At 40.4% G+C, this 13,510-nt stretch overlaps 1 protein-coding gene across 1 annotated transcript in view; it reads right to left on the bottom strand.

Moving 5' to 3' along the window:
• Positions 1–6,323: 6,323 nt before the first annotated feature.
• mmp11a (matrix metallopeptidase 11a) overlaps positions 6,324–13,510 on the bottom strand; it is a 30,391-nt gene continuing 23,204 nt past the window's right edge. Inside the window, exons 6-8 of the mRNA XM_069683595.1 lie at positions 11,357–11,561; positions 7,210–7,470; positions 6,324–6,638 (exon numbers count right to left, since the gene is read on the bottom strand). Of these exons, the coding sequence (XP_069539696.1) occupies positions 6,520–6,638; positions 7,210–7,470; positions 11,357–11,561 (585 nt within the window). The 3' untranslated portion in view covers positions 6,324–6,519. The remainder of the gene's footprint in view (positions 6,639–7,209; positions 7,471–11,356; positions 11,562–13,510) is intronic.

Below are 13,510 nucleotides of genomic sequence, written 5' to 3'. Positions count from 1 at the left end.
TACCTCATTCAGAGATAGAGACTTAACAGACATTTCTTTACATGAAAATCTTTGAGATTATATCTTTAATTAAAGCTTAATACTTTAAAAGATTACCAGCTTTAGCAAGTGATAGTCTAAAATCTTACGTGGCAATTTCTGACCACAAACCATAACTCTAGGCTGCTACCAAAGATGGTTTTATTGAAGACGGTGCACAACTCTGTTAAATATGTTAGTGTTTGAAAAAAATAAAAGGGCCATTTAGTCCTGCAAGTGTATAACTTCCTAAATTAAAACATGTCGACATCTCTTAAGAATGCCATCAAATGTAAAAGTCCTCCTCAGATGATCTGACAGACACGTTTTGGATATCCTCAGACTTTTCCTCTGACGCCACCATGACGTTCATGATCATATATCTTGTTAACTATTTGAAGGATTCCAACAAAATTTGACACAAACATTCATGTTCCATTTAGGATGTATTTAAACTCTATAATAATGTTCTGATTATTTCTTTAGCGCCACTGTCAGGTCCAAGCCTCACTCCTTCAGTACCTGCAGAGCTGCTGGCACGACTGCAGACTTTTATTCTTGTGTCTACATAAACAACCAGATGACTCGCGTCAGGTTCAGACCTGTGGCTCTTTGGGGGTTTTAAACACAGCTTGTGTGCAGTTGCTGAATGTGCAGTCTAATAGCTTAATCATGTGAGCTCGGTGAATTTCTCTGAAGATTAAGGCATTTAAAAGTTGACTCCAGCACACTATCTAACTTGTAAAAAATACCTTGCAACGTTTCGGTACTCGACCTTAATAAGGTAAAAAACAGATTAATCACATTAAACAAACATTTCCTAATTCTTTATTTAAATGTCAGTTTGTATCTCAGCTTTTCCCCACACTGATGTTTGTGTCCGATAATGATGTTACTGTGGTTTCTCGATGTTGACCCACTTCAGTCTGGCCAAAGCTGTGACTCATATTTCTCAGCAGTGCTCTGTCATGAAGTGTGATGCAGACTGTGTTTTCTTGTCGGGTTCCAGAGATTTGTTTTCGTGTTTTGCTGAAGTCAAAGGAAGCAGGCGAGAGAGCAGCGTGTGCAGACGGCTCTGAGGGGGTTAAAGACCATCGGCAGCTCTGTGAACCAGCAGCAGAGACAGCAGGGAGGGAGTTCAGGGTCAGTGCTGCTGCTTTGTTTCTCCTCTGACCCTGTTGACACAGAGAGGCAACGCTGCTGTAACATTTTACTTCTTTTACACAGCTGCAGAGTCTTTCTTAGATTGTTTCTCTTCAGTGTGTTTTAAATGTTTGTGTCAGAGCCACAAAACTCTAAGATACCCTGGTACATTGAATATTAATTTTCCTGACTTTAAGGTCATTCTTCACATCTTCACTCATCTCTGCATCTTCTGAGAGCTCCACTAATCCACATTCTGTGTCTGCGTCTGCATCCTGACTTCTGAGGTCCAGCTGCAGACCTCTACTCTGAGGGGACGGTACTCAAACATGGCCCGACAAAAACCTCTCTGCATTTCTTAAATAAGACCAAAAGCACCTTTTGAATGACATGCCTCTGCTCCGATTAAATCCTGCATTTTTGTCCGCTTATAGAGGCCTGTTTATACCACATATGCAACATGATAACTGGCTGTTAGGGTTCCGAACATTTTATTTACCCTTTTTTTCTGTGATTTATGGTTTTATCGAGATCTCGAATGCAACACCGTAACGTCACATGATCATAACTCGTATCCTCAGAGCTGCAAAAGCACCAAACAAACAGAAACAGGCTGAACTGACCTCATCAGTGTGGGCGACCGCAGCACGTCCTGCTCTGTGACATCACAGTGAGCAGCCTGTTGTTCTGTTTTATACATCGACACAAAGTTATCACGTTATCACAAGAAAACCAGCTTTGATATCTCGAGATAATGAGATTAATAAGTCGAGATCTCGAGAAAACAAGGACAAAATGTATGGATGCATGTCCACTTAGGGCTTCTGTAGAAATGGGCTTCCGTACATGAACTTTAGTTTGTAACAGTCAGGAAAACTATAACGGCACATTTCAGCCTCACAAAAAGACAAACCTGAAAATGCATTTACTACTAAAATCAGAGCATTATTTAATATAAAGTCCTAAAACCAGCGACTGAAACATTAATGTAAGACATCTCAGGGAGGCAGACATGTTTACAGGACTGGTGTTATTGTTTACCAAGTGTTTGACCCTTTCAGAATAAAAGCCAGGCTATCACATTCCTTTCATTTCAGCTGACCATGTAATAACACACTGAACACTGTCCTCTCCTGATATTACAGCACAATTAGTCCTCATAGACCTGCATTTACAACTGAAACATAACACGGCTCCAGGAAACCTCGTAAAGCTGCACGCTGACCGTTTCACAACAGCCCAGGGGGACGTCTGTGGTGAACCGACGCAGGACGTGTCATTAAGCTGGAATGTGAAGAGGGCTGCAAACTGCTGAGCATCATTAGAAAGACTCTGCAGGTACACAAGCTGCTGTTTAGAGGTCAAGTACCAACTTAAAGTAATTCTACTACACCTGAATATTTCCATTTTCTGCAGTTTTATTATTATTAGTTATTTCTTATAGTTTTGATCCCCTTCCTGTGCAGGTAAAACAATTTATCTCGAATAATAACGTGATAAACTAATTAGATTTTCCTTTAAAATCTCTCCTACTAAAATGCATCGTCACAAAACACATGATAATGCTTTTAAAGATTATGTTGCACTGCGTAGATTCAACTAGCCGATAGTGTAGAAAGTAATTTTAAAAACCCCAACCTCAAAATGAAACATACACATTCATGCAGCACAAATATTTGATATTTAACCCTAAACCATTCAATATAAAAGTGAAACAGTGACAGGGTACGGAAGCCCTAAGAGGACATGCATCCATACTTTTTATTTACCTCCTTTTCCAGTGATAACGACTCATTTCTGGTTGTTTTCTCAAGATCTCCACTTATTTACCAAATCATCTTGAGATTTGTTTGTAAACTACATGGATAAAATCTGTTTTTTGTTTGTTTTTATGTAAACAAACCCTCAAATGAGTTACGTTAATGATCTTTAGGTATTTACACGTGTTTTGATTTAAAAGGATGCAGTCAATATAATCCCTCCAAACAGGGACATAAAGAACTCTCACAGGCCCCGCCCACTCTCACAGCATCAGCCAATCAGATTCTCTCACCAATTAACATTAACATTAACATCTCTCACAGCACACACACTGAGCTTTAACACATTATTGTGACTGTAACACAGATGCAGAAATGTCATTGAGAAGTTACTGATATTTATTGTACACATTTATTGTTGTGATGACATTTTAACCTGTAATCTCAGTGGGATTTAGTCCATAACTATTATAATAATAATATAATAACTGACATTCTTTAAATTAGATGGTAATTACAATTGGACAACAAAAAAGTAGATAAATAAAATTGAAGTGAAACAACAACATTTAATTCAGTCTATTTAATTATGATCTCAACTGCAAAAAATGTAATTTTTAGACATCGAAGAGCATTTTTAAATTTTGTTTTTTCTGCCGAAACTTAATTTCTGTAGGCAACATGAGATATTGTGATAAAAAGGAATTGATATTTAACATAAGATTATTACTTTATCAATCAAGAAGGAAATTATAGTGCCAGACAGCTCCAAAAAATCGAGTACAATAAAAGACGAGGAGCGACTCTAGCAGGCCGGGGACGGCAGCCCTAACCCTGACCCTGACCCCGTTATTTATCAGAAATATTTAGAAACTTATTCTGATTTCGCTGGAAAGGGGACTGATTTCTATTTCAGTATCATACAAGTTTTGATGGACATATTTTTCTTATATTAGCACAAAGATTTAATGGCGGTAAGTGAAAAAGCATTTAAGAAGCAATCTTTGAATTGAGTATAAAAGAGTTTGTTTTTAAATGATCAGTTTCCTTTTAGCATCTTCGGCTTTAATGTCTCCAGAGGCAGTTTGGTAGAAATGTTACGGTTTTATTAGAAAGTACAAATATTATCAACATACAGGGTACGGTTACATATGAGTAAAAAAATCAAAACATGTCTGTACAACAAACTTTACCGAAGATGTCTGTGTATAAATATTCTTTCAAAGCAGTCACTGATTAACACTTAAAGAAGTCGACTCGTCAGCGTCCTGCACTGAGAAAAACGAACACCTGAAGAACACGACAGTCTGAACTGAGCCTTCACATTTTAAGTGCTGCAGGGACGCGGCAGAGGAAGTGCCACATCAGACGGAACAGCGGTTCTCAACCTGGGTACCACGACCCACATAGAGGTCGCCATATGAGTTATCACGGGTCGATGAGATCTTTTAATGCCCTGGTAGAGGTGGAAGATCTGTTACTCAACTACAAGTACAAACAGTGTAAAGAGCCTCCAAAAGTCCGAAACATAAAAGTACAAATGATTTGTCAGCTAAATATGCTTCAAGTAACTGAACTACTTGTAGAAAGACGCCAACTCTGGCTGATGGATCTTTAAAAGATTTTTAACACTGATGCATCAATTTCAGAGCAGCGTTTTACTGTATCTGTGCAAGATGGAGCTAAATTTAACAACTTCACAGACAGTTCAGTCCAGTGGTTCAGAATCGTCTATTAATTCATAAAAACAGCCTGATGAGCAGAAACAGGTTATCGGCTATCTGTTTAGAACTGACTGTGTTGAGAACCGCTGATCCACGCGGCAGCTGTTGTCCCTGAATGCATCACACTGATCTACCTGAATAGAGCACCATGTTTTAATGTAGATAATGACTTCATGATAAAATATTCTGAGGAAACACCACACTTCTCCTGCAGGATGACGCTGCTGCACATAGATGGCGCCCTGGAGCCACAGAGGAGCCTGCCGGCGGGTGAGTGATTTACCAACACAGAGAGCCTCTCACCATCATGTTTGGAGAGTGACATCTGCACATGACAGGGAGGTTGTTATCACCTTTTCTTCCCCTGAATGCCGCGTTTCTGTCAGAGTCTGAATGAAATGCAGGATTTTTATCAGGGAAGAAAAGTAGAAACATCTAAAGCTACACGAGGAAAGATGTCATGTATATCTGTACTTAATGAATCCTTGTACTTTTGATCAATTTGCACAAATATAAATGCAAATACAAAGTTTGTGTGACTTATTGTGTTGTGACGGAGCAGAACTAACACTGTCAAACACCAAAGTCACACAATAACACAAACAAACTAACCTATGGCTTCAGCAGGCGCCAAAACTCCCATCCTCTGCAAGGAAGATTACTGTTTTTGTCAATGGAGTCTGGTGGCCTTAAAGAGAGTGATGTAATGTCTGTTTCTGGTTAAATTAAAAAGGATCTTACCTTGACAACAAAAGTCTATCTCTGTAATGTTGTCAGACACTGTCATAGTGGACGCACTTTTATCGATCCAGGATTACTTTGCAGCCATTACAGCCCGCTTCACCGCTGCAGGCTGAACACCTCTACGGGAACGATTTTAGTCATTCAGACCCAAAATATGTAAAAGCAGACCTTTAAATCTTTGGACGTCAACAGTCAAGTGTTTGCCTTCATTAGACACAATCGTCCTGCCTGGTAACGTCAAAACAATTCAATCCAGTCAAATTTGAGACTTAGCAAAAGGCTGCAAGTGTAGGTAGCTTCTTCCAACTTTGATGTTTGGCATAACATGATTTAGTGGCCAACACTTAGCATTTGGAGGTGACATAAACTACCGTCGAGTTTCTTTAATACAGACATGACAGCAGATTCTTACGCCGCGGCAACCACCCTAATTGTTTATGAAAGTACCTCACCTTCCTACAATTGGCTCAGTCTGAATCAGGCTGAGGGACCAGAAACACCTGCAGAGCAAATAAAACACAAGCTTGCAGATTTGTTTGCAATAAGCTCCAACACAGCGTATCGAAACAGTGAGCTTCACTGGAGGGGACAAGCTCTTCTGCTTTAGTATCACCAGTCAAGTTTAAAGTTACAGCATGAAACAAAAGTACAGCAGCTAATGTAATAATCTTCCTCCTGCAGCTTCATGTTTGATGTCACTCTTCAAACTCTCAGTGTGGATCAGGGAGTCCATGCATGATGAAAATAAAGAAACAGTTTAAGGGGAAACATTCACTACATGGAGTAAGACATTTAAGACTGTGCTGTCCCGTCTGAAAGCTCAATTCAGGCTCAGAGACAGGAAGTGAGAAGGAGTTTACATCAGTGAATACAGGGCCCAGATCTCAGCCTTATGGTGACAAAATGTGCAAAATAAATATGAGTACAGCTGCACAGGAGGTGCCGGTCTGAGGAAACATACCTTGGTTTTCCTGAGAAGAACGTGTAATTCATCTGAGCATTAATAAATGGAGTAAAGCATAAACAGATTTAAAGGAAGACGTCTCGTCCTCTGGATGAAAACACGAACGTCTGTGTTCCAAAAACTCCTCTTCATTTATAAATCAGTTCATCTGATTCTCCACAAAGATTCACACATTTCTACACCCGAAGAAGTCCATGCCGACGTAGCGAGGGTAACCCTCCAACGAGTTCATCCCGACCGGATCGAACTTCCAGTACTGCCGTCCTCGGATGAAGTGAGCATAGCCTGAAACAGAAAACACAGATTTCAAAGACAGAAGGTCTGTGTAAGTAATCAGTTGCAAGAATAAATTTCCCCCGTTTTTTTGTGGCTTTAAAAGCATGTATGGGTCTGGCTCCAAGCTATTTCACAGAGTTGTTGACACCATATGAGCCAGCCCGCAGCCTTAGATCCTCAGGTGGGGGCCTTCTGGTCGTTCCAAAGTCGAGGCTTAAAACCAAAGGGGATCGTGCCTTTGCCGTGAGGGCCCCTCGGCTTTGGAACAACCTGCCTGAGGAGATAAGGCTCGCAACATGAGTGACATCTTTTAAATCTCTTCTTAAAACTCACTTTTATAGACTTGCTTTTATGTGATGTTGTCCTCTTATTGCCTCTTATTTATGTTTTTAAAATGTTATATCACCTTATTCTTACTTTTCCATCTTTCATTGTTTTTATTGATCCTTTATTTCCTTTATTGCTTTAATCTCTTTCGTTGCTTTATTGATTTGATTCCTTTTTATTGCTTTTATTGTAATACTGTATCTCTTCAGAACAAGAATAGGATCTCAAGACTGTGTGGATTTTTGATCTGTACCGTAGACGTCCCTGAAGGTAGCGTCCACATCGTCGGGGATGCCGCTCCAGTCCTGCATGCTGTGCGGGTACACAGACTCGACCCGGTTCTGTCGGGGGCTGAACCTCCAGTAGCTGCCGGACTTGAAGAAGTAGGTGTTGTAGTTTGAGTCGTGGCCCCAGCGCAGCGCCGCCTGGATCCCCGACACCGACAGACCCAAGGACCTGATGGACTCCGGCCCTCTGATCTGCCGCTCAGCATCGAACACCCAGTAGTTCTCACCTGCACAGAGAGATGAAGACCATGGACGACATTGTTGGTAAATTTCATGTTTGTATTTTCCTCAGTAGGTGCAACTACTTGTATTTGACACACAGACCTAATGCTACAGCTTCCATTTTCCCAACATAACTGCAGTGTCTTCCAAAGAAAACCATTTGTTAACTGGTAGATGAAACCACAACAACAGCTTCTGTGGAGACTAAAATGTTGTAAACATCGTTTGCAGCTGATTTGTTGGACAAATAAAACAAATCTGTCTGATGTTTATTAAGAAAAGAATGGAAAAGATGGCCGACATGACAGCTATCTATCATTTTTAGTGTTAAAATTGCACTTTAGTGAGTCTTAAAATAACTCTACGAGTGTTACTAATTTAACACCAATAGAGAGTGAAATTTTAACACTTTCCAAAATTTAACTCGGAACCCGTGAGAATTATATAAACAAATTAAATTTAACACTTTGGGAGTTGAATTAACACTGACACACACAGAGCAGGAATGTTGGCAACAGTTCATTTCAGGTCAAGTTCCAGAACAAGTTGTGTTGAAGGGGCCGAATCTCTCTATGTGGAACCAAATCCTGGCTATGCTGATATTCAGATCATCCAAAATTTTGTTTGATGGGAGTCCAACATCTGCATGTGTGAACGCAAACCGTCAAATTTTACACCTCGACTTCATGCAGACTTTTTTCTTACCAACCTCCAAGTAAAATGTCTGCAAGAAGTCGGGGTGAGCCGATATCTGAACACAGCAGGTAAAAATCGGGAAAATATCAAGATGCTATACTGTATTGATCCACCTCTACAATAACAGGGTGAAAAGAAGGGAAGTAATGTTACCCTTTTGTTAAAGCTTCTAGTTTGATTTATTGTTAAAACCTGTAAAATAATGCATCATATGTAATCGATCATTTGCTTTATGTCCAATTGTAAAGAAACATGATTTAACATAATGTAGCAAAGAAGAAGTCGCATAAAACATAAATAAAAAGTTTGTATCTCAAAATTGTTGTGAAGTGGGCTGCACTTCTGAAATAGCACTAAAGAAAACATAACCGACTTAAAGTTTATAATAAATGTTGTGTTATTCCATGTCTAACTGTTGGGTTGTTTGCAGGTTGTTTTTTTTACTGGTGATTGTGTAGTGGCTATTTTGTTTACATTTGAATAACAGGCATGGAATGATTCTATGAATGTTCTATGATGTCATCGATGATGTTTTTTAGAATGGAACTCTGAACACAGATCAAAGCCATCAAAGAGCATAAAAAGATTATAAAGGGACCTCACATAGCAGACAAGCCATGATCATACAACACAGTTCACAGATCCAGTTTGAGACACAACACTGTTAGTAAGATACTTTAACAAGTATTCAAAACACATAGATAGTCGAGAACATTCCCGAGCTGGTGAAAGACACACTTGACATTGTCAAGGACACTCATAAGACGGTTAAAAACACAGTAGAGGTAGTGCAAGAATCACCTGCGATGGAGATGCAGAAAGAAACTTGCAACAAAGACAAAGTGACCTCAGACTACAAGGCATACGAACTGAACACTCAGGAGAAGGCCAGACAGGTGATGCACAAGGTGATTGAGGAGCTCAAAAAGAAACTAGTGCTTCATATATATGAACCAGTTGCAGAGCAATTGCAGAAAGAAACTTGCAGGAAAGATGAAGTGACCACAGACCACAGGGCATCCCAACTGAACACTCAGGAGAAGGCCAGACAGGTGATGCACAAGGTAATTGAGGAGCTCAAAAAGAAACAGGCGCTTCATATATCTGAACCAATTGCAGAGCAATTGCAGAAAGAAACTTGCAACAAACATGAAGTGACCACAGACCACGAGGCATACGAACTGAAAGCTCAGGAGAAGGCCAGACAGGTGATGCACAAGGTGATTGAGGAGCTCAAAAAGAAACTAGTGCTTCATATATATGAACCAATTGCAGAGCCCTCCCTCCCACAGGAGAACATCGATGTCACAAATGAAACCGACACTGCAGCGATGGTAGAAGACACTCCTGAGATAGTCAAGGACACTACAGAAACAGTCGGGGACACTCCCAAGACGGTCGAGGACACTCCCGAAATGGTAGAGGACACACCCGAGATAGTGGAGACCACATCGGAGACAGTCTCGAACACTCCCCAGATCGCAGAGGACACTCCAGAGACGGCCGAGGACACTCCAGAGACAGTGCAGAATTCTCATGAGATGGAGGAGATCTCTTGGTGGAGGAGGTTCAAGAAGTTTGTCACTCCAAAAAGCCGCCGCAAATACAAACAGAAGAAGAGGGGCGCTCCAAAGATGTTGGACGACACACCAGAGGCGGTGCAGGAATCACCTGAAACGGTCGAGAACACTCCCGAAATGGTAGAGGACACACCCGAGATGGTTGTGAACACATCTGAGGCAGTCGAGGACACTCCTGGGATCACAGTGGACACTCCAGACATCGTAGAGGATCCTCCAGAGACGGTGCAGGATTCACCTGAGATGGAGGAGATCTCTTGGTGGAGGAGGTTCAAGAAGTCTGTCACCCCAAAATGTTGCCGCCAATACAAGCAGCAGAAGAGGGAGCAGATCCAGGAGTGAACAGCCCCCCAACGCCCACCACCACCACCCCTACCAAACCTGCCCCCCCCCCCCAACACACACACACAGGCTGTAACAGGCCACAGGCAGCGCAGTGTTTCAGTGTTTACAGACAGAAGCCAGCTGGTTTCTGTCTGTAAACACTGAACCACTGTGTCTGCGTGGGTTTTCCCCGGGATGCTCCGGTTTCCTCCCACAAATATAATAATAAAAAAATTGGATTAAAAATAAAAATCTCAAAGTCTAAAACTTCAATAAAAACTTTAGACAAGCTTTAATAAATTCTTCAAATATTCATTCTTTCTGTAGAGCATTGTTAAGTATTCTTATACTGTTGTTCAAGGTTGGAGTATTTTAAAAATGATATACTATGCTTGCTGAGTGCGTATCAACTGATTTAACTGAAAAGGTTCCTCCATAAATATAAATAAATACAAAAAAGAGTTCACTTTTTCCACCATATTTTCATCCCTTTGTGGACACGTGGCAACACAGATTCAACTAAAATAAATGTATTATATGTTTGCATAAAAGAGAGATAAAATAATAACACGCAAACAGACTTAACTTAGTCGACAATCATTCCGAGGAAAGCGAAAGCACCTTTTATTGTAGACAGAAAAGGTCGAGAGCATAGACTGTATAAAAAGATGGCCGACATGACAGCTCCCTAACAGTGAAGCCAAACCCTCTCTGTCGCCCCCTGCTGACTGGCTGCAGTATAGGTCATAAAGCCCGCCTCCTCCATGTTAACAGATGGGACATGAGTCAAACTATAAAATCAAACCACCAGCCGATCTCTCCTGCACACACTCTGGATACAGATGAGAAAGATGGCAGCACCTGCTCCGGGGGAGTTTAGGCTTCACTTTTGTACAACGAGAGGAGATGTGTCGGCCATCTTTATATACAGTTATTGTCTGTTCAGTTATGTTATTATAGTGTTTTGGAAAGGTACGATCCTTAGTTACAAGTAAAGGTAGGTCATAATATTTCTTAAGGGTTACCAGATCTTGACACTGATTTAAAATAATGTTTTATGATGGTCTCAGCTTTTTGGAGCACAATCACATAATATTTAACTCAGATTTGGTTTAAAACACACTATTGCCTATACTACCTTGATAAATGTGAGGTCAGAAGTTGCATAAAGACGGTAGGGCCATGATTTCCCAGCTCTGTGTTAATCAACACCTTACACCTGTTTAAACTTGTCTTAAAGCACATGATACAAAAACCACATAACAGCAGCTTTAACGTCCTCTCTGCTCACCTTGAAAGAACCAAATATTTCCTGACTTGTCTTCAAAGGCGGCGTCGATGCTGTCGGGAATCCCCCTCCAGTGACGGGACGCCAGCGCCGGGTAACCGCTCTCCAGATGCCCGTCCCTGATCCGCCACACGTAGCCCGACTTGAAGAAGAACAGCTCCCCTCGGATCATAGACACGGCATCAAAGTCCGTCTGGCAGGCGTCCGGCTGGAAGTATGACAGATCACTTGTTCATTTCCACATGTGATAGTAAAGTTTATATCAAGAGGGGCTTTTATTGTAGCGGGATGGAGTGTTAAAGAACCGTTTTATCGCCTACAATAAATCAGAGAGGGTTGAAAAACGTCTCAGTTACAACATTTACAAGAGAAATGATCCTAAATGGACCCTTTCCCCGTGTTTGTCTGTGAGAAACTCTTTAGGACTAAAGATGACGTTTGTCTTTAACCCTCATTTATCATCTTATAGTAAAAAATTACACTGTTGTATGATGTGGTGTAGTTTCAAAGATTCTCTCTATTCATGTGTGTTTAAACCACAGAAACCACTGGCTCTTTAAATATAAGACTGGTAGTATTTTATATTTTTCTCCCTGACCATAAAGCCTGTATAAAAGGGATTAATCATATAAACAAGGATTCCCTGAGGATAAATCCTTTCTCTCTGCTAAAGAGCTCTATTGTCCAAAGACTACTTCAATCAGCCGCACTGTCCTTTCATTACCATGAACCCACACACAACAGTTTATTTAGAACATCAAACTCACTAGAGGAACAAATGTGGATTGATCTTCTGCTGAAAAAGTCCCCAACAAACGCACTATTTTCTCCTGTTTATTTGATTAAAAACTACAGTAAATTAGCGAGCCATTAAAAAAATTAAATTATATATTCATTAGTATTTTTCTGAAGATTGGCTGGGAGCTCAGAGGCTACAGAGAGAAGTCAGAACGTGTTGTGAAATGGACAAATGCATGTTTGGTTTTGTTATTTTCAAGTAAAAAGAAATGTCTACAGCCATGCTAACAACATCAATATGCTAACATGCTGCTCTTTTATCATGATACACATGCTTGCTTAACTGCGAGTGTAAGTTACCTCGTGTTTGGAAGTGTTACACTGAGACTGTTCTTAAAACCAGCGGCAGCTTAAGCTTACACGGTCACAAGAATAGAGCTTGTATCTATTTAAGGTTTACCATCTAACTTTAGCATGGTAGCATGCTAACCATTGCTAATTTAGTCACTGAAAGTGTTGCCTTTTTTTTCTCAAGCAAAGGTCCGGAACATCATAGTGTCTGACCTGCGTTATGATTCAGTATCATACATTTATGCATTCTGAACGTCTGTCAAATCAAATAAAGAAAATACAATTAGGCTAAATGGTTTTTACAACAACGCTTATAACATTTACACAGAGCTCTCATAATTTAACAATAACAATAATGAATACTTCAATACTGGTGAGGAAATATAGTGTGAGTTTGCATGTTGGGGGGTCTGGGGGGTCCAAAGTGTCAAAACCTTTATTTCCTGTATTTTTGGTTTATTTTATGCCCCAGTTTGTGATGGAAGTGTCTTTATTTGTGAATGAAAACAAATAATATAATGTCTGGTACTACTGGTAGTATAATGTTGTCCATGCAGAAATCAAATGAAAGAGAGAGACAGCTTTACCTCTTCACTTAAGCTGCTGTCTCTCTGCCTCCGGACAGAATTATCAAGATTTGACCATAACAGGGGGATTCACTTTATAATGTATTTCATGTCTGCCAAATTTTATTTTATGTTTTGCTGAAATGCAGTTGCATTAGACTTTTTCTCATGATGAGTCATGGTGAGTTGCTATGAAATAAATAACATTTAAACGCACTGTACACTGACAGACTGCTGGAGAGAGCGAGAGCGAGAGCGAGAGCGAGGGGGAGAGAGAGGGCACATACCGGTACATATAAGAACAGAACTGCGGAAATAAGAGGAAAACTAGTCATGATGATGAAGCCTGTAGCTCTGTGTAACTCTCAGGTTAATCAATGAAGTGTTTGAACTAAACTGCAGCCTGGAGTCTCTGTTAACAGAGACAAACGGAGTGACAGTGTCAGACAATGTCCTCGTTTAATAATCGCCACAGTCACGGAGCATGTACGAGTCTGTCCAG

This window comes from Semicossyphus pulcher, unplaced genomic scaffold, assembly GCF_022749685.1.
Source record: "Semicossyphus pulcher isolate SPU_LCO1_2020_fin unplaced genomic scaffold, fSemPul1.0.p SCAF_6, whole genome shotgun sequence".
Lineage (NCBI taxonomy): Eukaryota > Metazoa > Chordata > Actinopteri > Labriformes > Labridae > Semicossyphus > Semicossyphus pulcher.
This window is presented reverse-complemented; position numbering and strand designations above follow the sequence as displayed.